This window comes from Bombina bombina, chromosome 7, assembly GCF_027579735.1.
Source record: "Bombina bombina isolate aBomBom1 chromosome 7, aBomBom1.pri, whole genome shotgun sequence".
Classification (NCBI taxonomy): domain Eukaryota; kingdom Metazoa; phylum Chordata; class Amphibia; order Anura; family Bombinatoridae; genus Bombina; species Bombina bombina.
The window spans coordinates 300,014,837-300,042,308 of record NC_069505.1 but is presented as its reverse complement, the minus strand read 5'-3'; the positions used below and the strand labels follow the sequence as shown (position 1 = coordinate 300,042,308).

Genomic DNA, 27,472 nt, shown 5'->3' with positions numbered 1-27,472 from the left:
GAGCTTCAGTGATTCTGATAGCACCTGCGCGGCCACGCAGGACTTGGTATGCAGACCTGGTGGACATGTCATCTGTCCCACCATGGACTCTGCCGTTGAGGCAGGACCTTCTGATTCAAGGTCCATGCAAGCATCCAAACCTTTTTTCTCTGCGTCTGACTGCTTGGAGATTGAACGCTTGATTTTAGCGAAGCGTGGTTTCTTTGAATTGGTCATTGATACCTTGATTCAGGCTGAAAAGTCTGTCACCAGAAAAATCTATCATAAGATATGGCATAAATATCTTTACTGGTGTGATTCCAAGGGTTACTCATGGAGTAAGATCAGGATTCCTAGGCTATTATCTTTTCTCCAAGAAGGATTGGAGAAGGGATTATCGGCTAGTTCCTTAAAGGGACAAATATCTGCTTTGTCTATCCTTTTAAACAAGTGTCTGGCGGAAGTTCCAGACGTTCAGGCATTTTGTCAGGCTTTAGTTAGAATCAAGCCTGTGTTTAAACATGTTGCTCCGCCATGGAGTTTTTAAATTTTGGTTCTTCAAGGGGTTCCGTTTGAACCTATGCATTTCATAGATATTAAACTATTATCTTGGAAGGTTCTGTTTTTAGTAGCTATCTCTTCGGCTCGAAGAGTTTGAGTTATCTGCTTTACAGTGTGACTCCCCTTATCTTGTTTTCCATGCGGATAAGGTGGTTTTGTGTACCAGACCTGGATTTCTTCCTAAGGTTGTTTCTAATAGGAATATCAATCAGGAAATTGTTGTTCCTTCTCTGTGTCCTAATCCTTCTTCCAAGAAGGAACGTCTGTTGCACAACCTAGATGTGGTTTGTGCTTTAAAGTTCTACTTACAAGCGACTAAAGATTTCCGTCAAACATCTTCATTGTTTGTTGTCTATTCTGGAAAGCGCAGAGGTCAAAAGGCTACGGCAACCTCTTTCTTTTTGTCTGAAAAGCATCATCCGTTTGGCTTATGAGACTGCTGGCCAGCAGCCTCCTGAAAGGATTACATCTCATTCTACTAGAGCGGTGGCTTCCACATGGGCTTTTAAAAATGAGGCTTCTGTTGAACAGATTTGTAAGGCGGCGACTTGGTCTTCCCTTCATACTTTTTCCAAATTTTATACTTTTGCTTCTTCGGAGGCTATTTTTGGGAGAAAGGTGCCTTCCTTTTAGGTACCTGTCTTGTCCCTCTCTTCATCCGTGTCCTAAAGCTTTGGTATTGGTATCCCACAAGTATTGGATGAATCCGTGGACTCGATACATCTTGCAAGAGAAAACAAAATTTATGCTTACCTGATAAATTTCTTTCTCTTGCAATGTATCGAGTCCACGGCCCGCCCTGTCTATTTAAGACAGGTAGTATTTTTTATTAAAACTTCAGTCACCTCTGCACCCTATAGTTTCTCCTTTTTCTTCCTAGCCTTCGGTCGAATGACTGGGGGGTGGAGTTAGGGGAAGAGCTTTATAGACAGCTCTGCTGTGGGTGCTCTCTTTGCCACTTCCTGTTGGGAAGGAGAATATCCCACAAGTATTGGATGAATCCGTGGACTCGATACATCGCAAGAGAGAAATTTATCAGGTAAGCATAAATTTTGTTTTTGTCTTTTCCTGTGCCTGTTAAGATGGTGACCATTTTTAAGAATGAATGGGAAAGAATTGGTTCTTCCTTTTCTTCCTAAATGGAGAGAGTCCACAGCTGCATTCATTACTTTTGGGAATTAAGAACCTGGCCACCAGGAGGAGGCAAAGACACACCAGCCCACTTCCCTCATCCCCCAGTCATTCTTTGCCTTTCGTCCCAGAGACTTGAGGGGCTGACGTAATCTCCTATGGTCTGCTTATTGAGATCTTTCCCAGTTTTTGTTGGAAGATCAGGGTTCCGTTTGGCTGGCCCTGTGGGTATGCCTGTTTTTTTCCTTGGCGATTATGTGTTCGGGAACTTCTGGCATCGATAATCTCTGGTTGCTTCTTCGGAAGTTTAAGGGACACATTAGTCCTGTTTGTCTGTTCTACCTTCCCCTCTGAGGGAGGATTTAGGCTACTTGACAGTTATGACCCCAGCTGCGGCTGGTCCTACTGGGATTCAGATCTTATGTCTCGTGGCTCATTCAGACACGTGGAGCTGGTTCTGCCTGGCTAGTCCGGTAGGGCGCCGAGTACTCACATTATTATTTGTGTGTGTTCTTGTTTTTCTTCAAGTTCAGCTAAGCATGTTAAAGGAGGACTTTTGGGTCCGTATGGCAGGGAGGATTGTGTCAGTCCTTATTCAGCCTTCAATCTGGTTGACCGGGTCAGTGGAGTTCCGCTGCGTCATTCTCTTTGCTTCCGATCTCCTCAGCTCCTAGAGTTTCTCCCCTTTCGTGGGAGGTTTGGTGGCTTAATGCCTCCTTACCGCCGTTTGGCCTTCTAAGACTCTGGAATTGTCCTTGGACTTGTTCCTGCTGCGATTCTCTTCTTGAGACCTTTCGAACTTCGTCCGTTCCTTAGGGGGACCTGGTTCGGGAGTTGGTTCCTTTGTAGGGACATGGGCAGTGTGTTCTCCTTGAGCTCTGTTTCGGGTTTCTCCCCGGGGCTTGGGGATGCTCCGCATCCTTTCATCTTCTCCTCTGATTTTATGGAGGTGATGTGGAGATTAGCCTTTGTTCGCGTGACTTTGTCCTTGAGGTATCCCCTTGTTCTTGGTTGTCTTGTGGCCGCTTCTGCCTAGGGCTCTAGTGACCTTGTTTCGGCCTTGCTTCCTTAACTCCTTGGAATGTTGGACTCTGGCAAGGGGTGGTCTTGTCTTTTTGGTCGGGACTTGCAAGGTTTTCTCGTTGTCCATTTGTGTGGGGCTCCATTCCTAAACATACTATTATACCTCTTGAGGATAGTTCTTCGTTCAGAGAGCCGATGGATAAGAAAATAGAAACCTTTCTGAGAAAGATGTTTCAACATACGGGATTTTTGTTTCAACCTGCGGCTGCAGTTGCCGCGGTTGCCTGAGCGGCTACCTACTGGTGCGACTGTCGGAACTCATTGAGGTAAAGTCTCTCCTTGAGGATATTCAAAACAGAATTAAAGCTCTGAGAATTGCTCATTCTTTTATCTGTGATGCGAACATGCAAATTATTCGCCTAAATGCAAAGTCCTCTTTGCGGTCCTAGCCCGCCGGGCTCTCTGGTTGAAGTCTTGGTCTGCAGATATGACTTCTAAGTCCAGACTCCTTTCTCTTCCTTTTAAGGGAAAGATTTTATTTGGTCCAGGCTTGGACTCCATTATTTCTACGGTTACTGGAGGCAAGGGTGCTTTCCTACTGCAAGATAAGAACAAGTCTAAGGGACAATGATCTTCTAATTTTCGTTCTGACAAATTCTAACAACAACAATCCTCCTCCAAGCCCAAGCAACCCAAGAGTACTTGGAAGCCGGCTCAGTCCTGGAATAAATCCAAGCAGAATAAGAAGCCAGCTGAAAACAAATAGACGTCAAGGGGCGGCCCCTGATCCGGGATCGGATCTTGTAGGGGGGCAGACTCTCTGTTTTTCAGACGCCTGGTTCAAGAAAATACAGGATCCGTGGGTCCTGGAGGTGGTATCTCAGGGATGCAAGATGTGCTTCAAATCTCATCCTCCAAGGGGCAGATTCCCCTTGGAATCTCTCAAATCTGTATACCAGACCAGAAAAGAGGGATGCCTTTCTAGCGTGTGTTTGGGATCTATCCTCCTGGTGCCTATCAAAGAAAGAGGTTTGGGTTTTTTATTCAAACCTTTTCGTGGTCCCAAAGAAGGCGGGAACTTTCCGCCCAATTCTGGACCTAAAGTGCTTAAACAAATTTCTCAGTGTTCCTTCAAGATGGATACAATAAGGTCCATTCCTCCTTTAATTCAGGAAGCCCAGTTTATGACCTATGGATCTGAAGGAGGCTTACTTTCATGTTCCAATCCATAGGGAACACTTTCAGTTCCTGAGGTTTGCATTCCTGGACCAGCACTTCCAGTTCATTGCCCTTTCGTTTGGCCTAGCTACTGCTCCAAGAATCTTTACGAAGGTTCTGGGGGCTCTTCTAGCTGTTTCTAGAACTCAGGGTATTGCAGTAGCCCCATACTTAGAAGATATTCTGGTGCAAGCACCATCCTTTCGTCTTGCGGAAGATTTCTCAAAGTCCCTTCTCAGTCTTCTTTGATCACATGAATGGAAGATAAACTTGGAAAAGTGTTCTCTTATCCAAAGTACCAGGGTGGAATTCCTAGGTACTATAATAGAAATATCCTCATGGATATGGAGTCCTACAGACCAGAGATGTTGCAAGTTAACGTTGGCATGTCTTGCCCTTCGGACCCTCCTTGAGTCCCCCTTTGGCTCAGTGGAAGTGATTGGTCTCATGGTGTCCTGCATGGACATCCCTTTTGCCAGTTTCCGTTTCAGACCTTTACAACTGTGCATGCTGAGGCAGTGGAACGGCGAACATTCAGATCTGTCAACAGATTGTATTAGACAGCCGGTCGAGAGAATCGCTCTCTTGGTGGCTCTGACCAGATCTGTCCCGAGGGACATGCTTAAGACCATCCTGGGAGATTGTGACTACGGATGCAAGCCTATCCGGATGGGAAGCTGTTTGAGATGCTAGGAAGACACAGGGGTTGTGGACTCAGGAGTCCTCCTCCCTCCCAATCAATATTCAAGGCCTTGAAGGCTTGGCCACTTCTGGGTTTGTCCCAGTTTATTAGATTCCAATCAGATAATATAACCTTGGTGGCTTACATCAAACTTCAGGGGGGAACGAGAAGTTCCTTTGCGATGAAGGAAGTATCTAAGTATTCTGGAGTGGACGGAGGCCCACAGCTGTTCGCTGTCAGCAATCCACATTCTGGGTGTGGACAACTGGGAGGCAGATTTTCTCAGCAGGCAATCCTTCTGTCCAGGGGAATGGTCTCTTCCTCCCGAGGTGTTTGCAGATAAATGCAACAAGGGGGGAACACCGGAAATAGATCTCATGGCGTCCCGTCTCAATACCAAGCTACCCAGGTACGGGTCAAGGGATCCCCAAGCGGATCTAATAGATGCACTAGCAGTGCCCTGGAGGTTCAAACTCGTATCTTTTCCCTCCATTACCGCTTCTTCCTCGAGTGGTGGCCCGTATAAAGCAGGAGTGGGTATCCGTAATCCTAATTGCTCCATTGTGGCCGCAAAGGACGTGGTTTGCGGATCTAGTGGGGATCTCATCTCCTCCGTGGAAGTTACCTTGTCGCAGAGACCTGCTGATACAAAGTCCATTTGCTCATCAAAATCTAGATTCTCTAAGGCTGTCTGCGTGGAGATTGAACGCTTAGTCTTATCCAAGAGAGGTTTCTCCGAGAGTGTCATTGATACTTATTCAAGCTCGTAAATCAGTTACTTGGCGTATCTTCCACAAGGTGTGGAGGATCTACTTATTCTGGTGTGAAGAGCGTGTTTTTTCCTGGCACAGAGTTAAGGTTGCCAGGATCTTATCTTTTCTCCAGGATGGGCTGGAGAAGGGCCTTTCTGCTAGTTCCCTGAGGGAACAGATTTCGGCCCTGTTGGTTTTATTGCACAAGAGACTGGCTGCGCTTCCAGACGTGCAGTCCTTTGTTAAGGCTCTGATTAGGATCAGACCGGTGTTTAGATCTGGGGCTCCTCCTTGGAACCTAAATCTTGTTCTTCAGTTTTTGCAACAGGTTCAATTTGAGTCTCTGCCTTCCATTGACATTAAATTATCTTGGAAGGTTCTCTTTTTATTGGCTATTGCCAATGTGCGCATAGTTTCTGAGATCTCTGCTTTGCAATGTGAGCCCCCTTATCTGATTTTTTTTTTTTTTTTTCTTTTTTTTTCTTTTTTTTTCTTCAATGCGGATAAGGCAGTTTTACGTACTAAATTAGATTTTCTTCCTAAGGTTGTGTCAGATCGCAACATCAAGAGATTGTGGTTCCTTCCTTGTGTCCTAATACTCCATCGAAGGAACGCTTACTTCACAATTTTTGGATATGGTTCGCACCTTGAAATTCTAACTTCAGGCTACTAAGGAGTTTAGACAATCTTCCTGTTTGTTGTCTATTTGGGGAAGCGTAAGGGTCAGAAGGCTACTTCGACTTCCCTATCTTTTTGGTTAAGGAGTGTCATCCGCTTAGCTTATGAGACAGCGGGACATCGTCCTTCTGAGAGGATAACGGCTCATTCCACTAGAGCAGTGGCTTCTTCTTGGGCCTTTAAGAACGAGGTCTCTATGGATCAGATTTGTAAGGCGGCTACCTGTTCCTCACATACTTTTTCAAAATTTTACAAGTTTGTTTTGCTTCGGCTGAAGCTGCTTTCAGGAGAAAAGTTTTGCAGGCTGTGTTGCCCTCAGAATAGGGTTCGCCTCTTCCTTTTTGTTCCCTCCCGTTATTCATTCAGTGTCCTGTTTCCCAACAGTAAGAAATGAAGCCGTGGACACTCTCTATCTTAGGAAGGAAAACTTTATTTATGCTTACCAGATAAATTCCTTTTCTTTTACAAGATACGATGAGTCCACGGATTTCATCCTTACTTGTGGGATATCGCCTCCTGGTCAGCAGGAGGCGGCAAAGAGCTCCACAGCAGAGCTGCATAAATAGCTCCTCCCTTCCCTCCCAACCCAGTCATTCTCTTTGCCTGCGTTAGTGATAGGAAGAGGTAAAGTGAGGTGTTAGTTTGGATTCTTCAATCAAGAGTTTTTTGTTTTTTAAATGGTGCCAACGTGTACTATTTTACTATAGGGCAGCCTCTGGAGTGATGGCCTTTTAGGCTGTGGGAACTGGTGGAGTTTTAACTTCACTGCGCCTCCCATACTTGTGCTGCTCTTCTGTGTATGGTTTTAGAGAATGTTAACTAAGACCCTTCTGCCTTCACGGGACCTCAGGAGGAAGAGTGGACCTCTTGACACTGAGAATATCATGCTGTTCCTCAGCATGGAGGTATGCACAGTCTTTTACTCTGGGGCTCTGCAGCATATATCAGAACCGACTGTACTCTGCCTTTGATATTGGGGTCTATGGGCCTAAGGGCTTCCCTTGGACAGTATGTAGATTCTCATTAGCTTAAGGAGAACTGACATACTGCTTATTATCCAGACACTTTGGCATTTTAGAATTTAGCCTAGAAGCGCTGGGACATTATGTGGGTATGTACCTGTATTGCAACGGGTTTGGCTCTATTAACTTTATTATATCATAGAGATGGCTGATGCTGGGGGTAGTGCTGGAGTTGGGGAAGTGTTTTACTAAACTCCGGTACATGGCGGTTCTGTACTTATTTTTCCCGGGGTTTGTGTGGCATGTTTCCGCCCACAAGGGGTGGGGCTTAGTGTTCGCGCGCTTAGCCGCGCAGTTTCTTACTCGACTGAGTTCCGATTGGCAGCGTCTCCTCACGGCTCCTAAGCCCGCTTGTTGTAATATCTTACAAGCGATCTTAGGGGCGCCGTTCTAGAGGAGTTAAGATTGGTCACGTGGAAGCAGGTAGGAGCCGCAGGGTGACTGCTTTATTTTTTCTGGTTTCCAGTGTGTTTTTTTTATAAGGCTCACGTGCAGGGAATGTGGGATAAAATATAAACCGCTTTATCTCTGCCTATTTATATATCGGGCTTTAATTCAGAAGGTTCTTTTTTTTTTTCTTAGACACAGTACACCTAAAAAAATTTTTTTTTTTTTTATTATTAGTTCATCGGACTGATTTTTACAAAATATTATCAGTATTTTGACCAAGCTTGCCTTTGCTTATGTTATCATGGATGACATTGAACAAAGTACATGTCCTATGTGTTTAGATGCCATTGTGGAACCCCCTGTTACGCTTTGTCCCTCATGTATTGATAGGGCTTTACAGTGTAAAGAACAAATTTTCTTTAATAAAGATGTATCTATGGAATGTTCGCAGACTGATGAGATTCATGGTATGCCGCAACTTTCTCCCCAAGCGTCACAGCCTTTAACACCCGCTCAAGCGACGAAGTGTTCAGCTACGTCTGCTTCATTCACTCTGCAGGATATGGCTGCAGTTATGTCATCCACTCTTTCAGAAGTTTTATCTAAGTTACCAGCTTTGCAAGGTAAACGCAGTAGGAAAGAGGCCCAGGTGGTCCCTGCGACTTCTGGTGCTTTGATGGCGATCTCCGATGTACCCTCTCAGGGCTCTGAATTAGGGGGTATGGAGGCTCTGTCTGAGGGGGAACTGTCTGATTCAGGAAGTGCATTACCCCAGACAGATTCAGAAATGATGTCTTTCAGGTTTAAGCTTGCACACCTCCGCCTGTTACTACGGGAGGTTTTGGTGACTCTGGATGACTGTGACTCTATTGTGGTCCCTCCAGAGAAATTGAGTAAGATGGACAGATACTTGGAGGTCCCTTCTTATTCTGATGTTTTTCCAAATCCTAAGAGCATTTCGGAAATTATTGCTAGGAAATGGGAAAGACCGGTTATCCCGTTCTCCCCTTCCCCTATGTTTAAGAAAATGTACCCTATACCTTTTGCAACCGACGGCCTGCATTGTAATAGTCACAGCTGTGGCTGCTTTTTGATTTCACGCTCTAGAAGAGTCCCTTAGGACTGAGACTTCTTTAGAGGAAATACAGGATAGAATTAAGGCCCTTAAGCTGGCTAATTCTTTTATTACGGATGCCTCCTTTCAGATCACCAAATTGGTGGCTAAGAATTCAGGATTCTCCATCTTAGCACGAAGAGCCTTATGGTTAAAATCTTGGTCTGCGGATATGTCCTCTAAATCTAAGCTCTTGGCTATTCCTTTCAAGGGAAAGACCCTGTTCGGGCCTGACTTGAAGGAGATCATTTCTGACATTACGGGAGGTAAGGGTCACCTCCTCCCTCAAGATAAAACATCTAAGTAAAGGGGACGACAGTCATTTTCGTTCCTTTCGAAATTTCAAGGGAATCCCTCTTCCTCTTCCACTAAACAGGAAGGGAATTTTTCTCAAGCCAAGTCCACCTGGAGACCCAACCAGGCTTGGAACAAGGGTAAACAACCCAAGAAGCCTGCTGCTGCTACCAAGACAGCATGAAGGGGCGGCCCCCGATCCGGTACTGGATCTAGTAGGGGGCAGACTTTCTCTCTTTGTCCAGGCTTGGATCAGAGACGTTCAGGATCCCTGGACACTAGAAATCGTGTTCCAAGGGTATCAGTTGGAGTTAAAAAAAAAATCCTTCCCCAGAGGAAGGTTTCTTCTTTCACGATTATCTGTCGACCAGATAAAGAGAGGCGTTCTTACGCTGTGTAGGGGATCTCTTCCCTCATGGGAGTTAATATGTCCCGTTCCAATTCAGGGGCAGGGGTTTTACGCCAATCTCTTTGTAGTTCCCAAAAAAGAGGGAACGTTTCGACCCATTTTAGATCTCGAAAGTCTAAACAAGTTTCTCAGAGTTCCATCCTTCAAGATGGAAACTTTTCGGACCATTCTTCCATTGATCCAGGAGGGTCAATATATGACTACCGTGGATCTAAAGGATGCATATCTTCATATCCCTATACACAGGATCATCACAAGTTCCTGAGGTTTGCCTTCCTGGACAAACATTTTCAGTTTGTGGCCCTTCCTTTCGGTCTAGCCACGGTACCCAGAATTTTCACAAAGGTTCTGGGATCTCTGCTGGCGGTTCTAAGACCGTGAGGCATTGCTGTGGCGCCTTATCTGGACGATATTCAGATCCAGGCATCTTATCAGCTAGCAAAGTCCCATACCAACATTGTTCTGTCCTTTCTAAGGACTCATGGGTGGAAGGTGAATCGAAAAGTTCACAAGTTCCACAGACAAGGGTTCCCTTCCTGGGATCTCTAATCGACTCTCTATCCATGAAGATCTTTTTGACGGAAGTCAGAAAGTTAGATTCTGAACACATGCCGATCACTTCAGTCCAATCCTCGGCCGTCAGTGGCTCAGTGCATGGAGGTGATTGGCTTAATGGTGGCAGCAATGGACATCATTCAGTTTGCACGTTTTTATCTCAGACCTCTACAACTGAACATGCTCAGACAGTGGAATGGAGATTATGCAAATTTGTCTCCTCAAATAGATCTGGATCAGGAAACAAGGGACTCTCTCTTCTGTGGTGGTTGTCGCTGGATCATCTGTCCCAGGGGACATGCTTCCGCAGACCCTCATGGGAGATAGGGACAACGGATGTCAGTCTGATAGGATGGGGAGCAGTCTGGAATTCCTTGAAAGCTCAAGGTGTATGGACTCGATCGTAGTCTCTACTTCCCATCAACATTCTGGAGTTGAGAGTAATATTCAATGCGCTTCTGGCTTGGCCTCAGTTGGCTTCGACCAAATTCATCAGATTCCAGTCGGACAACATCACGACTGTGGCCTGCATCAATCATCAGGGAGGAACAAGGAGTTCCTTAGCAATGGCAGAAGTTACCAGGATAATTCAGTGGGCGGAGACTCACACTTATCTGTCAGCAATCCACATCCCAGGAGTGGACAATTGGGAGGTGGATTTTTTGAGCAGACAGACGTTTCATCCGGGGGAATCGGAACTCCATCCGGAAGTATTTGCCAACCTGATTCTCAGATGGGGCAGGCCGGAGCTGGATCTCATGGCGTCTCGTCAGAATGTCAAGGTCCAGAGATACGGATCCAGGTCCAGGGATCCTCAGGCCAAACTGATAGATGCCTTAGCAGTGCCTTGGTCGTTCAACCTACCTTATGTGTTCCCTCCATTTGTTCTCCTTCCCCCGGTGATTGCTCGAGTCAAACAGGAGAGGGCTTCAGTGATTCTCATCGCTCCTGCGTGGCCTCGCAGGACTTGGTATGCCAATCTGGTGGACATGTCATCTTGGCCACCGTGGAAGCTTCCATTGAGGCAGGACCTTCTCATTCAGGGACCCTTCCATCATCCGAATCTAATTTCTCTACAGCTGACTGCTTGGAGATTGAACGCTTGATTTTATCTAAGCGAGGGTTCTCTGATTCGGTCATTGATACCTTGATCCAGGCTCGTAAGCCTGTTACTAGAAAGATTTTCCATAAGATATGGCGTAAATATCTTTATTGGTGCGAATCCAAGGGCTACTCATGGAGTAGGGTTAGGATTCCCAGGATTTTGTCTTTTCTCCAAGAAGGATTGGAGAAAGGGTTGTCAGCAAGACAGATTTCTGCTTTTGTCTATTTTGCTTCACAAGCGTCTGGCAGATGTTCCAGATGTTCAATCCTTTTGTCAGGCTCTGACTAGAATCAGGCCTGTGTTTAGACCAATTGCTCCTCCTTGGAGTTTGAATTTATTTTTTAATGTTCTTCAAGGGGTTCTGTTTGAGCCTATGCATTCCATAGATATTAAGTTGTTATCTTGGAAAGTTTTATTTTTAGTTGCTATTTCTTCTGCTCGCAGAGTTTCTGAGCTTTCAGCATTGCAATGTGATTCTCCTTATCTTATTTTCCATGAAGATAAGGTAGTGTTGCGGACCAAACCTGGTTTTCTTCCTAAGGTTGTTTCAAACAAAAATATTAATCAGGAAATTGTTGTTCCTTCCTTGTGTCCTAACCCTTCTTCTAAGAAGGAGCGACTGTTACATAATTTGGACGTGGTCCGTGCCTTAAAGTTTTACTTACAAGCAACTAAGGAGTTTCATCAATCATCTTCCCTGTTTGTTGTTTTTTTCTGCGAAGCATAGGGGTCAGAAAGCTACGGCTACCTCTTTCTTTTTGGCTGAAGCGTATCATTCATTTTGCATATGAGACTGCTGGACAGCAGCTTCTTGAACGTATTACGGCTCATTCCACTAGGGCTGTGACTTCTTCATGGGCATTTTAACATGATGCTTCTGTCAAACAGATTTGCAAAGCTGCGACTTGGTCTTCTCTAAACACTTTTTCAAAATTTTACAAATTTGATACTTTTGCCTCGTCCGAGGCTGTTTTTGGGAGGAAAGTTCTTCGAGCAGTGGTCCCTTCCGTTTAGGTTCCCTGTCTTGTCCCTCCCGTTTCATCAGTGTCCTATAGCTTTGGTATTGTATCCCACAAGTAAGGATGAAATCCGTGGACTCATCGTATCTTGTAAAAGAAAAGGGAAATTTATTCTTACCTGATAAATTTGTTTGTTTTAAGATACGATGAGTCCACTGCCCTCCCTGTTTTTATGTGACAGGTCTTTATTTTTGTTAAACTTCAGTCACCTCTGCTCCTTGGCTTTTCCTTTCTCTTCCTAACTTCGGTCGAATGACTGGGTTGGGAGGGAAGGGAGGAGCTATTTATGCAGCTCTGCTGTGGAGCTCTTTGCTGCCTCCTGCTGACCAGGAGGCGATATCCCACAAGTAAGGATGAAATCTGGACTCATCGTATCGTAAAAGAAACAAATTTATCAGGTAAGAATAAATTTCCCTTTTCCTTTCGAATAGTGAGTCCATGACCCCCCCCCACTCGTTTTTTCTTGTCTATGGCCGGGGGAGTAATATTTATTTTATTCTTCTGGCACCATTTATACCCTAATGTTTCTCCTACTTTTCCTTGTTCCCTCGGCAGGATAACTGGGCTAATGAGCAAGTGGGAGGGATATTTAAGCCTTTGGCTGGGGGTGTCTTTCCCGCCTCCTGGTGGCCAGGTGTTGTATTTCCGAACAGGAAAGGAATGAAGCTGTGGACTCTCCCTATCCGGAAGGAAAGGAATTTATCTGGTAAGCATAAATTGTTGTTTAATAATGTGTAGTAAAAAAACAAACATCTCATACTGTTTAATATCTCTTTACATTTTTGTGTTTTCTAGTTCCAGTATCTGAACACATGCCTAATCTAAAGCGAATTTCTTCTCTACATCATGACTTACTGTGTTTTTCTCTTGTTTTTTTTTTGTGTGTAGAATGTCATGGTTGTCAGTTGTATATACCCTTCCTCTGAGTAAGTATTTAAAGCAATTGCATTGTAGAAAATAACTTTAACATAACTGATTACTTTTTGTTTGTGCTTAATTTAAAGGGATATTTTAAATGGACAGTCTACAATAGAAGTTTTATTTTAAAAGATAGATAATCCCTTTATTACCCATTCCCCAGTTTTGCATAACCAACACAGTTATAGTAATATATTTTTTACCTCTGTGATTACCTTGTATCTAAGAACCTTCTTCAAGCCGCCTTATCACATGACTGTGACTGTTTATCTGTTGTCTTGAATTTAGCATTGTGTTGTGCTAAATCTTAAAGGACCAGATTTGCATAATCAACAAATGCAAGATAACAAGACAATGCAATATCACTTAGTCTGATCTTCAAATGAGGAGTAGATTTTTTTTCTGACAATTTTAAGTTATGTATTTTTTCCACTCCCCCTGTACCATGTGACAGCCATCAGCCATTCACAAATGCATACACGTACCATGTGACAGCCATCAGCCATTCACAAATGCATACACGTACCATGTGACAGCCATCAGCCATTCACAAAGGCATACACACTTATTCTTGCACATGTTCAGGAGCTGGTGACTCAAAGTTTAAATATAAAAAGACTGTGTACATTTTGTTAATGGAAGTAAATTGGAAAGTTGTTTGAAATTGCATTGTCTATCCAAATAATGAAAGTTTAATTTTGATTGTCTCCCTTTTAAATAACTTTATATGCCTGAACACAGTGTTATCTATATGGCCCACATGAACTAACAAGTCTTTTGTTGTGAAAAACTATTTAAAAAGCATGTGATTAGAGGCAGCACTCAAGGGCTTAGAAATTAGCATATGATCCTACCTAGGTTTAGTTTAAACTAAGAATACCAAGAGAAAAAAGCAAATTTACTGATAAAAGTAAATTGTAAAGTTGATTAAAATTACATGTCCTATCTGAATAATGAGTCCCTTTAAACAAAAACAAAAGTAGACAGTCAAAAAAAAAAAGTAATTGTAGGTTTTCCCTGCTGAGAAATATGACTATAACTCAATTTTAACAGCTTTAGATTATTTTATACATTCCCTAATCCGTGTTCTGACAGCTAGTGAGTCACTAGTCAATATCACTGGCTCTCCTAATGCTGCCTGTGCACGCTGTAATGTGCAGAGCTAAGAAAGCCGCAGGTTTATGTATTAAATCATAACAGCAGCGCATATACAAACTAAACAGGCTGGAATCATACGGCAATCAATCCCTGTTAGCACTGCTTGTAGGGATTTTTTCTTCTTACTTTCCCTGCACTAGGATACCACAGTGAGTATTAGAAGCCCACTTTTGTTCTTAATGGGGCATAATACTCATATGCTAAATCACCTAAAAAGTGATGCAGCATAACTGCAAAAAACTGGCACGAAAATATCACTTGAACATCTCTCTGTAAAAAAAAAAGATATTTTACCGCCAAATTTCTAAAGCTCACAATAGTAAGTGCTCTGTGAACAGTTATTTTATTTACTTACTGGAGAGAAAAAACAGCCAATCGGCATCAGCTGCGATGAGTTCATGCTTTACTGTGATCTCATGAGATTTCATCTTAAACTTCCTTAAATTGAAGAGCAAAATAACATGGCTGTGCCTGCACATACCAGAGGTACACTCCCTTGTATGTCCCAGGACTAGCATCCTGATTGGCTGCTTAAAGTCCCTTTACAATGGGATGTGGTTACTGAGGAAATTGAGGTAAAAATATATCTTCCTTTTTTTACATCGCGATGTTCAGGTGATATTTTCTATTCAGATTTTCTCAGCTATTTTAAAATGCTTCAACATTTGGGTATTATGTCCCTTTAACTTATGCCCCTTTTAAGGATCAACATATAGTGTGTGTATTAGGGATAAGACACACTGCTCTTTCTCATGCATTCACTCTCGCTGTTGTGTGCACTCACTTGCACAGTTTTTCTCATATTCCTTGTTTAACACTTTTGTGGTGGTATGTGTATTTTGTGTTTTTTTTTTTGTTTTGTTTTTTTTTAATAAAGAATATGTTTGTGTGTATGTATATGCAGTTGTCTTTCTTCTGTTATGTGTGATCAGTCCACGGGTCATCATTACTTCTGGGATATTATCTGCTCCCCTACAGGAAGTGCAAGAGGATTCACCCAGCAGAGTTGCTATATAGCTCCTCCCCTCTACGTCACCCCCAGTCATTCTCTTGCACCCAAAGACTAGATAGGAGGTGTGAGAGGACTATGGTGATTATACTTAGTTTTTAGAACTTCAATCAAAAGTTTGTTATTTTACAATAGCACCGGAGCGTGTTATTACCTCTCTGGCAGAGTTTGAAGAAGAATCTACCAGAGTTTTTCTTATGATTTTAATCGGAGTAGTTAAGATCATATTGCTGTTTCTCGGCCATCTGAGGGAGGTAAAAGCTTCAGATCAGGGGACAGCGGGCAGTTGAATCTGCATTGAGGTATGTCGCAGTTGTTATTTTCTGAATGGAATTGATGAAAAAATCCTGCCATACCGTTATAATGAACATGTATGTATACTCTACACTTTAGTATTCTGGGGATGGTATTTCACCGGAATTACTCTGTAAAAGTACATTAAACCTTTTATTAGGTATTTTTCATGTTAAACGTTTTTGCTGGAATGTAGAATCGTTTGCATTAATGAGGTACTGAGTGAATAAGTATTTGGGCATTATTTTCCACTTGGCAGTTTGCTTGTGTTAATTATGACAGTTTCGTTTCTCTCTCACTGCTGTGTGTGAGAGGGAGGGGCCGTTTTTGGCGCTCTTTGCTACGCATCAAAAATTTCCAGTCAGTTTTTCTGCATGATCCGGTTCATCTCTAACAGAACTCAGGGGTCTTCAAACTTCTTTGAAGGGAGGTAGATTCTCTCAGCAGAGCTGTGAGACTTATATAGTGACTGTGATTTAAAAACGTTGTTTAAAATTTAATTAGTGTTATTTTACTAATGGGAACAAACCTTTGCTAAAAAGTTGTGTTGTTTGTTAAGAGTGATGCTATAACTGTTTTTCAGTTCATTATTTCAACTGTCATTTAATCGTTTAGTGCTTCTTGAGGCACAGTACGTTTTTATTAAATAAAATTGTAACCGAGTTGCATGTTTATTGCTAGTGTGTTAAACATGTCTGATTCAGAGGAAGATACCTGTGTCATTTGTTCCAATGCCAAGGTGGAGCCCAATAGAAATTTATGTACTAACTGTATTGATGCTACCTTAAATAAAAGCCAATCTGTACAAATTGAACAAATTTCACCAAACAGCGAGGGGAGAGTTATGCCGACTAACTCGCCTCACGTGTCAGTACCTGCATCTCCCGCCCGGGAGGTGCGTGATATTATGGCGCCTAGTACATCTGGGCAGCCATTACAGATAACATTACAAGATATGGCTACTGTTATGACTGAAGTTTTGGCTAAATTACCAGAACTAAGAGGCAAGCGTGATCACTCTGGGGTGAGAACAGAGTGCGCTGATAATTCTAGGGCCATGTCTGATACTGCGTCACAGCTTGCAGAGCATGAGGACGGAGAGCTTCATTCTGTAGGTGACGGTTCTGATCCAAACAGATTGGATTCAGATATTTCAAATTTTAAATTTAAATTGGAAAACCTCCGTGTATTACTAGGGGAGGTCTTAGCAGCTCTCAACGATTGTAACGCTGTTGCAATACCAGAGAAAATGTGTAGGTTGGATAAATACTTTGCGGTACCCGGCGAGTACTGACGTTTTTCCTATACCTAAGAGATTAACTGAAATTGTTACTAAGGAGTGGGATAGACCCGGTGTGCCGTTCTCACCCCCTCCAATATTTAGAAAGATGTTTCCAATAGACGCCACCACACGGGACTTATGGCAAACGGTCCCTAAGGTGGAGGGAGCAGTTTCTACTTTAGCTAAGCGTACCACTATCCCGGTGGAGGATAGCTGTGCTTTTTCAGATCCTATGGATAAAAAAATTAGAGGGTTACCTTAAGAAAATGTTTATTCAACAAGGTTTTATATTACAACCCCTTGCATGCATCGCGCCGATCACGGCTGCGGCAGCATTTTGGATTGAGTCTCTGGAAGAGAACCTTAGTTCAGCTACGCTGGACGACATTACGGACAGGCTTAGAGTCCTTAAACTAGCTAATTCATTCATTTCGGAGGCCGTAGTACATTTAACCAAACTTACGGCTAAGAATTCAGGATTCGCCATTCAGGCACGCAGAGCGCTGTGGCTAAAATCCTGGTCGGCTGATGTAACTTCTAAGTCCAAATTACTTAGTATACCTTTCAAGGGGCAAACTTTATTTGGGCCCGGTTTGAAAGAAATTATTGCTGACATTACAGGAGGTAAGGGCCACGCTCTACCTCAAGACAAAGCCAAAGCTAAGGCTAGACAGTCTAATTTTCGTCCCTTTCGGAATTTCAAAGCAGGAGCAGCGCCAACTTCCACTGCACCAAAACAGGGAGGAGCTGTTGCTCGTTACAGACAAGGCTGGAAGCCTAATCAGTCCTGGAACAAGGGCAAGCAGGCCAGTAAACCTGCTGCTGTCCCAAAGACAGCATGAACCGAGGGCCCCCGATCCGGGACCGGATCTAGTGGGGGGCAGACTCTCTCTCTTCGCCCAGGCTTGGGCAAGAGATGTCCAGGATCCCTGGGCGCTAGAGATCATATCTCAGGGATACCTTCTAGACTTCAAATCCTCTCCCCCAAGAGGGAGATTTCATCTGTCAAGGTTGTCAACAAACCAAATAAAGAAAGACGCGTTTCTACGCTGTGTACAAGATCTATTATTAATGGGAGTGATCCATCCGGTTCCGCGGTCGGAACAAGGACAAGGGTTTTACTCAAACCTGTTTGTGGTTCCCAAAAAAGAGGGAACTTTCAGGCCAATCTTGGATTTAAAGATCCTAAACAAATTCCTAAGAGTTCCATCGTTCAAAATGGAAACTATTCGGACAATCTTACCCATGATCCAAGAGGGTCAGTACATGACCACAGTGGATTTAAAGGATGCTTACCTTCACATACCGATTCACAAAGATCATTACCGGTATCTAAGGTTTGCCTTCTTAAACAGGCATTACCAGTTTGTAGCCCTTCCATTCGGATTGGCTACGGCTCCAAGAATCTTTACAAAGGTTCTGGGTGCCCTTCTGGCGGTACTAAGACCGCGAGGAATTTCGGTAGCTCCGTACCTAGACGACATTCTGATACAAGCTTCAAGCTTTCAAACTGCCAAGTCTCATACAGAGTTAGTTCTGGCATTTCTAAGGTCGCACGGATGGAAAGTGAACGAAAAGAAGAGTTCTCTCTTTCCTCTCACAAGAGTTCCATTCTTGGGGACTCTTATAGATTCTGTAGAAATGAAGATTTATCTGACAGAAGACAGATTAACAAAGCTTCTAAATGCATGCCGTGTCCTTCATTCCATTCAACTCCCGTCAGTAGCTCAATGCATGGAGGTGATCGGCTTAATGGTAGCAGCAATGGACATAGTTCCCTTTGCACGCCTACATCTCAGACCGCTGCAATTGTGCATGCTGAGTCAGTGGAATGGGGATTACTCAGATTTGTCCCCCACTCTGAATCTGGATCAAGAGACCAGAAACTCTCTTCTATGGTGGCTTTCTCGGCCACATCTGTCCAGGGGGATACCGTTCAGCAGGCCGGACTGGACAATTGTAACAACAGACGCCAGCCTTCTAGGTTGGGGCGCTGTCTGGAATTCTCTGAAGGCTCAGGGACAATGGAGTCAGGAGGAAAGTCTCCTGCCAATAAACATTCTGGAATTGAGAGCAGTTCTCAATGCCCTTCTAGCTTGGCCCCAGTTAAAGACTCGGGGGTTCATCAGGTTTCAGTCGGACAACATCACGACTGTAGCTTACATCAACCATCAAGGAGGGACAAGAAGCTCCCTAGCAATGATAGAAGTATCAAAGATAATTCGCTGGGCAGAGTCTCACTCTGGCCATCTGTCAGCAATCCACATCCCGGGAGTGGAGAACTGGGAGGCGGATTTCTTGAGTCGCCAGACTCTTCATCCGGGGGAGTGGGAACTTCATCCGGAGGTCTTTGCCCAAATACTTCAACGTTGGGGCAAACCAGAGATAGATCTCATGGCGTCTCGCCAGAACGCCAAACTTCCTCGCTACGGATCCAGATCCAGGGATCCGGGAGCGGTTCTGATAGATGCTTTGACAGCACCTTGGAACTTCAGGATGGCTTATGTGTTTCCACCCTTCCCGCTGCTTCCTCGATTGATTGCCAAAATCAAACAGGAGAAAGCATCAGTGATTCTAATAGCGCCTGCATGGCCGCGCAGGACTTGGTATGCAGATCTAGTGGACATGTCATCCTGTCCGCCTTGGTCTCTACCTCTAAGACAGGACCTTCTGATTCAGGGTCCATTCAAACATCAAAGTCTAACTTCTCTGAAGCTGACTGCTTGGAAATTGAACGCTTGATTTTATCAAAACGTGGTTTTTCTGAGTCGGTTATTGATACCCTGATACAGGCTAGGAAGCCTGTTACCAGAAAGATTTACCATAAAATATGGCGTAAATACCTATACTGGTGTGAATCCAAAGATTACTCCTGGAGTAAGGTTAGGATTCCTAGGATATTGTCTTTTCTACAAGAAGGTTTAGAAAAGGGTTTATCGGCTAGCTCATTAAAGGGACAGATTTCAGCTCTGTCCATCTTGTTTCACAGGCGTCTGTCAGAAAATTCAGACATCCAAGCCTTTTGTCAGGCTTTAACTAGGATCAAGCCTGTGTTTAAAACTGTTGCTCCGCCATGGAGTTTAAACTTAGTTCTTAACGTTTTACAGGGTGTTCCGTTTGAACCCCTTCATTCCATTGATATAAAATTGTTATCTTGGAAAGTTCTATTTTTAATGGCTATTTCCTCGGCTCGAAGAGTCTCTGAGTTATCAGCCCTACATTGTGATTCTCCTTATCTGATCTTTCACTCAGACAAGGTAGTTCTGCGTACTAAACCTGGGTTCTTACCTAAGGTAGTCACTAACAGGAATATCAATCAAGAGATTGTTGTTCCATCCTTGTGTCCAAATCCTTCTTCAAAGAAGGAACGTCTTCTACACAATCTGGATGTAGTTCGTGCCCTCAAGTTCTACTTGCAGGCAACTAAAGATTTTCGCCAAACTTCTTCCCTGTTTGTCGTTTATTCTGGACAGAGGAGAGGTCAAAAAGCTTCTTCTACCTCTCTCTCTTTTTGGCTTCGTAGCTTAATACGTTTAGCCTATGAGACTGCTGGACAGCAGCCTCCTGAAAGAATTACAGCTCATTCCACTAGAGCTGTGGCTTCCACTTGGGCCTTTAAGAATGAGGCCTCTGTTGAACAGATTTGCAAGGCTGCAACTTGGTCTTCGCTTCATACTTTTTCCAAATTTTACAAATTTGACACTTTTGCTTCTTCGGAGGCTATTTTTGGGAGAAAGGTTCTTCAGGCAGTGGTTCCTTCTGTATAATGAGCCTGCCTATCCCTCCCGTCATCCGTGTACTTTTGCTTTGGTATTGGTATCCCAGAAGTAATGATGACCCGTGGACTGATCACACATAACAGAAGAAAACATAATTTATGCTTACCTGATAAATTCCTTTCTTCTGTTGTGTGATCAGTCCACGGCCCGCCCTGTTTTTAAGGCAGGTGCATATTTTTTAAATTATAATTCAGTCACCACTACACCCTTGGTTTCTCCTTTCTCGTTGGTCTTTGGTCGAATGACTGGAGGTGACGTAGAGGGGAGGAGCTATATAGCAACTCTGCTGGGTGAATCCTCTTGCACTTCCTGTAGGGGAGCAGATAATATCCCAGAAGTAATGATGACCCGTGGACTGATCACACAACAGAAGAAAGGAATTTATCAGGTAAGCATAAATTATGTTTTTTCACCTCTTTAAATTTGGTAGCTTTATGAGTAATTTTGAAAATCTTGCTCCTAGATCCCAATTTTTCTTCTGGATGCACATTTGTTTTACTGTATGATATGCTCCCCCCCTTGCCCAGTGTTTCTAGAACAATATCTGTCTTTATATTAAGCTATGGTAATTGGTGTATGGGAAATGAAATATCATTTCTTATTTTCTAGGAAAAGCAATACTAATTTAAACAGAATGAATGGTGATATGTTTCCAAATAATTCCCAAAATTACACAGATCGGTAAGTTACATGTGTCGTTTTTTTGTTTGTTTGTTTGTTTATTGACAAAATAATCATTCGTTGAAAGTAGTCACCTTGGTGGTTTTTGTTAATTTTACTTTATTTTATTATAAGGTCCAACGTTAATGGCCCGGGAACCCCCCGACCAGTGGGTCGGTCAAAACTGTCCTTGTCAAGCCCCATGACAACTAATGGATTACCAGACAGCACGGAAAATAAAGGATCTGACTTGCCCCAAAAAGAAGAGGATTACAGGTGGGTGTCAAATACTTTGTGTAAAATAAAAACTTTTTATGGAATATTCTATAATGGCAATAAAGATAAGCTGTAGTATAGGTATTCCTGTCAGTAAGCAAGAAGTCTGCACCCTCTGAAATATTCACCAATTATGGCTTCTGTTCGTCTTATTTTATTGGGTTTCATAGCATGTTAAAAAGCAGAGGTTAGACCATAGAAAGTTATGTTAGTGTGATCACATGATTTTCCTTAGGATCTAAACTGGATGTCAGGTGATCTTAAAAGAGAGAAAAAATACACATACAATGATGTGTACTGGCATATTCTTGAGATATCGAAGCTCAAGTAATAGGCAGTGCTGAGAATAAAGCTGTCAGGCTCAGCTCCCACACATTAACAGGGTTATCTTCTTACTTCAATGGAGATATTACTAAAAAGGACGTACATAGCAGAATACTGTATATATTCAGAGTAATTCTGATACGGTTAACACAAAATATACTTTCAGGACCTATTAACAAGCTCCTTAAACTGCACAGACCTGATATAGGTTACCAGGCAAAGCCAAAACTCCACAGGAACACAATATATTTTAAATGAATAGTTAGGAATTTCTTTCATGTAATTGGAAAGAGTCCATGAGCTAGTGACGTATGGGATATACAATCCTACCAGGAGGGGCAAACTTTCCGAAACCTCAAAATGCCTACAAATACACCCCTCACCACACCCACAATTCAGTTTTTACAAACTTTGCCTCCTATGGAGGTGGTGAAGTAAGTTTGTGCTAGATTTCTACGTTGATATGCGCTTCTCAGCATGTTGAAGCCAGGTTCCTCTCAGTGCAGTGAATGTCAGATGGATGTGAAGGGAGTATCGCCTATTGAATACAATGGTCTTGCTAACGGGGATCCATTTCATAGGTTCTCTGTTATCGGTCGTAGAGATTCATCTCCTACCTCCCTTTTCAGATCGACGATATAATCATATATACCATTACCTCTACTGATTTTCGTTTCAGTACTGGTTTGGCTATCAGCTATATGTGGATGGGTGTCTTTTGGTAAGTATGTCTCATTTACTTAAAACACTCTCAGCTATGGTTTGGCACTTTATATATAAAGTTCTAAATATATGTTTGTATTTATTTGCCATGATTCAGGTTTATCAGTATATTTCCTTTTTGCAGACTGTCTGTTTCATAACTGGGAAATGCTTTAAAAAAAAAAAAAATTCTTACCTGAGGTTTTCAAATTGATTCTTTCTAAATTGCGGGCTGTATTAGGCTTGCGAGAGCGCAAAATGCTATAATTTATTGCGTCATTCTTGGCGCAAGACTTTTGGCGCGAATATTACGTTTGTTGACGCAAATTCGTAATTTCCGGCGTCTTAGTTGGCGCCGAGTCTTTTCACGAGGTTGCGTCCTCTATGAAGCTCGAGTTTCGTTTCGGACGTTTTTGGCGCCAAAATATGTTTTTCAGTTTGTGGTGCGTCATACTTGGCGCCAAACATTTTTTCATTATTTAAGACCTCATTCCTTTTGCCTCTGGTCTTTTTTTCTATGTCAGAGGCCTATTCTGTTTATATTTTTGCTCATTCCTGAAACTGTCATATAAGGAAATTGATTATTTTGCTTTATATGTTTTTTTTCTTTTACATACGGCAAGTTGTCTCAATCTGATCCTGTCTCAGAATCTACTACTGGAATCCTGCTGCCCGATATCGATTCTACCAAAGCTAAGTGCATTTGTTGCAAACTTGTGGTAACTGTTCTTCCAGCTGTGGTTTGTAATAGTTGTCATGATAAACTTTTACATGCAGAGAATGTTTCCATCAGTAGTAGTTCATTTCACGTTGCTGGTACATCAACATCTAATGCTCAGGATATTCCTGTAAATTTAAGAGAATTTATTTCTGATTCCATTCAGAAGGATCCTGCCTCAGATATTGACACTGACAAATCCTCTTATTTAGAATGGAGTATATTTGTTCTTTATTAAAAGAAGTGTTGATTGCATTAGATATGGAGAAGACTAGTCCTCTTGATACTAAAACTAGTAAACGTTTTAAATTCGGTTTATAAACCTCATGTAGTTATTCCAGAGGTTTTTCCAGTTTGATGCCATTTCAGATATGATTTCAAAGTAATGGAATAGACTGGGTACTTTTACTCCTTCTTTAAGGTTTAAAAAATTGTATCATTTGCCTACTGATAGATTGGTGTTTTGGGAAAAGATCCCCAAAGTTGATGGGGCCATTTCTACTGGTACTTCTTTTAAAGATCCTTTAGATAGGAAGCTTATCTAAGGAAAGCTTATTTATGTTCAGGCCATCTTCTTACGCCTGCTATTTCTTTGGCTGATGTTGCAGCTGCCTCAACTTTTTGGTTGGAAACGTAAGCGCAACAAGTATCATAATGTGTGTATAGCATTGTTAAATTAATTCAACATGCTAATAATTTAATTTGTGATGCCATTTTTGATATCATCAGAATTGATGTTAGATATATGTCTTTAGCTATTTTAGCTAGAAGAGCTTTATGGCTTAAATCTTGGAATGCTGATATGACTTCTAAATAGACATTGCTATCTCTTTCTTTCCAAGGTAATAAATGATTTGGTTCTCAGTTGGATTCTATAATTTCAACTGTCACTGGGGGGGAAGGGAGCTTTTTTGCCTCAGGATAAAAAAGGGTAAATTTAAAGCTTCTAACCGTTTTCGTTCCTTTTGACAAAATAAGGAACAGAAACCTAATCCTTCCCCTAAGGAATATGTCTCCAATTGGAAGCCTTCCTCAATCTGGAATAAATCCAAGCCATTTAAGAGATCTAAACCAGCCCCCAAGTCCGCATGAAGGTGCGGCCCTCATTCTAGCCCAGCTGGTAGGGGGCAGATTAAAAATTTTCAAGGATGTTTGGATAAATTCAGTCCAAAATCATTGTATTCAGAACATTGTCTCTCAGGGGTACAGAATAGGTTTCAGAGTAAGACCGTCTGTGAGAAGTTTCCTCTGAACCCAGAGAAAGTACAGGCTTTCCTAAAGTGTGTTTCAGACCTGGAGTTATCTGGGGTAATCGTGCCAGTTCCTTTTCTGGAACAGAGTCTTGGGTTTTATTCAAATCTATTCATTGTCCCAAAGAGAGAAAATTCATTCAGACCAGTTCTGGATCTAAAAGTCTTGAATCGTTATGTAAGAGTACCAACATTCAAAATGGTGACTATAAGGACTATTCTGCCTTTTGTTCAGCAAGGGCATTATATGTTCACAATAGACTTACAGGATGCATATCTTCATATTCCGATTCATCCAGATCACTATCAGTTCCTGAGATTCTCTTTTCTAGACAAGCATTACCAATTTGTTCTTCCTTTTTGGCCTAGCGACAGCTCCAAGGATCTTTTGAAAGGTTCTCAGTGCCCTACTCTCTGTAATCGGGGTATTGCGGTGTTTCCTTATTTGGACGATATCTTGGTACTTGCTCAGTCTTTACCTTCCGCAGAATTTCACACAAATCAACTAGTGTTGTTTCTTCAAAGACATGGTTGGAGGATCAATTTACCAAAAAGTTCTTTGATTCCTCAGACAAGGGTAACCTTGTTAGGTTTCCAGATAGATTCAGTATCCATGACTTTGTCTCTAACAGACAAGAGACGTCTGAAATTGGTTGCAGGCTGTCGGAACCTTCAATCTCAGTCATTCCCTTCAGTAGCTATGTGCATGGAGGTTTTAGGTCTCATGACTGCAGCATAGGACGCTATCCCCTTTGCTCGTTTTCACATGAGACCTCTTCAGCTTTGAATGCTGAACCAATGGTGCAGGGATTATACAAGGATATCACAATTAATATCCTTAAAACCCAATGTTCGACTATCTCTGACTTGGTGGTTAGATCACCATCGTATGGTTCAAGGGGCCTCTTTTGTTCATCCAGCCTGGACTGTGATCACAACAGATGCGAGTCTTTCAGGTTGGGGAGCTGTCTGGGGATCTCTGACAGCACAAGGGGTTTGGGAATCTCAAGAGGCGAGATTACCAATCAATATTTTGGAACTATGCATTCTTTGGACAATTGCATTAAATTGCTTTCTTGGAAAGTGTTGTTTCTTTTGGCCATCTCTTCTGCTAGAAGAGTTTCTGAATTATCTGCTCTTTCTTGTGAGTCTCCTTTTCTGATTTTTCATCAGGATAAGGCAGTTTTGCGGACTTCATTTAAATTCTTAGCTAAAGTAGTGAATTCCAACAACATTAGTAGGGAAATTGTTGTCCCTTCTTTGTGTCCCCATCCTAAGAATTCTTTTGAAAGATCTTTACATTCTTTGGATGTGGTGAGAATTTTGAAATATTATGTTGAAGCTACTAAAGTTTTCAGGAAGACTTCTAGTCTATTATCTTTTCTGGTTCTAGGAAAGGTCAGAAGGCTTCTGCCATTTCTTTGGCATCTTGGTTAAAGCTTCTGATTCATCACGCTTATTTGGAGTCGGGTAAATCCCCGCCTCAGGATTACAGCTCATTCTACTAGCTCAGTTTCCACTTCCTTGGCTTTTAAGAATGAAGCTTCAGTTGATCAGATTTGCAAAGCAACTTGGTCTTCTTTGCATACATTTACTAAATTCTACCATTTTGATGTTTTCTCTTCTTCAGAAGCAGTTTTTGGTAGAAAAGTTCTTCAGGCAGCTGTTTCAGTTTTTTTCTTTTCCATTATAAGATTAAAACTTATGATTTGGGTTGTGGATTCATTTTTTCAGCGGAATTGGCTGTCTTGATTTTTCATCCCTCCCTCTCTAGTGACTCTTGCGTGGAGTTCCACATCTTGGGTATTTGCTATCCCATACGTCACTAGCTCATGGACTCTTGCCAATTACATGAAAGAAAACATAATTTATGTAAGAATTTACCTGATAAATTCATTTCTTTCATATTGGCAAGAGTCCATGAGGCCCATCCTTTTTATGGTGGTTATTATTTTTTTTGTATAAAGCACAATTATTCCAATTCCTTTGTTTATGCTTTTTTACTCCTTTCTTTATTACCCCACTTCTTGGCTATTCGTTAAACTGAATTATGGGTGTGGCGAGGGGTGTATTTGTAGGCATTTTGAGGTTTGGGAAACGTTGCCCCTCCTGGTAGGATTGTATATCCCATACGTCGCTAGCTCATGGACTCTTGCCAATATGAAAAATTACATAAATTATGTTTTTTACGAAGACCTTTAAAATAATGGGCACTAAAGGTCTAAATCGATATTGGTACTCATGTACTTTGTATCAAAGCTCAAAGTAGAGGATGGTGCTGGATTGTAACAAATATCAATCCTGTTTTACACAAACGCCGCTCCACCCCAGGAGTTCGCCCCCTCACTCTGACATCACTAATCCCTGTATTCGATTGTTGAAGTGTGATTTGTGTTACTTTATGGAACCCAACCTTTTTTCTTTCATGATTCAGATAGAACATACAGTATAGTTTTAAACAACTTTCAAAAACGGAAGGAAAAGTTATTGTATATATGGTTTACGGAAGTTCTGCTAATGTGAACAATGGTTTATTTTGGCAATCATCATAACGAGTTTTATTGTTTACTATTCTTGTCCTCAGTGACTCACCATCATCTGACGAGGAATCTCCTTCAAGTACTGTAAAAACTAAACGCGCAGGGGACGACCCAGGGGAGACGCAAGGACATGAAGTGAAGAGATTAAAATTTGAAACGGACGACGAGGATACATCTGACAGTCACCAGACTTCTCACGACGAGTCCTCCACAGACATGTCAGAGGAAGCTGAATGTGTTTCTACTAGTGTGGAAGATGAGGAGGAAGAGGAAAAAGAAGGCTGTGAAGCTGAACAAGCTCTAGACGAAGGTATATTTCATGCATGTATTAACTGGATTTGCTGTGATGTACCTGATTACTCTGAACTTAAAAAAAAAAAAAAAAAAAATCCATTTAATACCAATTCCCCAGGTAAAAACCTAATAAAAAGCACTGAGATAAAAGGCAGCCTGCAGGGGCTTAAACAGGTTTAGAGGTTATAAAGTATTGTTTTAAAAGAATATCATTATTTTAAAAACTGAAACCTTGAACTTGCATAAAAATTACTTAGAAAGGGGAGCTAAACAATTTGATTCTGTATTTTTAGAAACATGCAAGGGTTTCTTTATACAGATATATGTAGAATAATG

At 42.2% G+C, this 27,472-nt stretch overlaps 1 protein-coding gene across 1 annotated transcript in view; it reads left to right on the top strand.

Moving 5' to 3' along the window:
- PPP4R2 (protein phosphatase 4 regulatory subunit 2) overlaps positions 1-27,472 on the top strand; it is a 177,649-nt gene that overhangs the window by 132,556 nt on the left and 17,621 nt on the right. The window contains exons 4-7 of the mRNA XM_053720885.1: positions 12,821-12,858; positions 20,982-21,053; positions 21,168-21,308; positions 26,887-27,152. Coding sequence (XP_053576860.1) covers positions 12,821-12,858; positions 20,982-21,053; positions 21,168-21,308; positions 26,887-27,152 — 517 coding nt within the window. The remainder of the gene's footprint in view (positions 1-12,820; positions 12,859-20,981; positions 21,054-21,167; positions 21,309-26,886; positions 27,153-27,472) is intronic.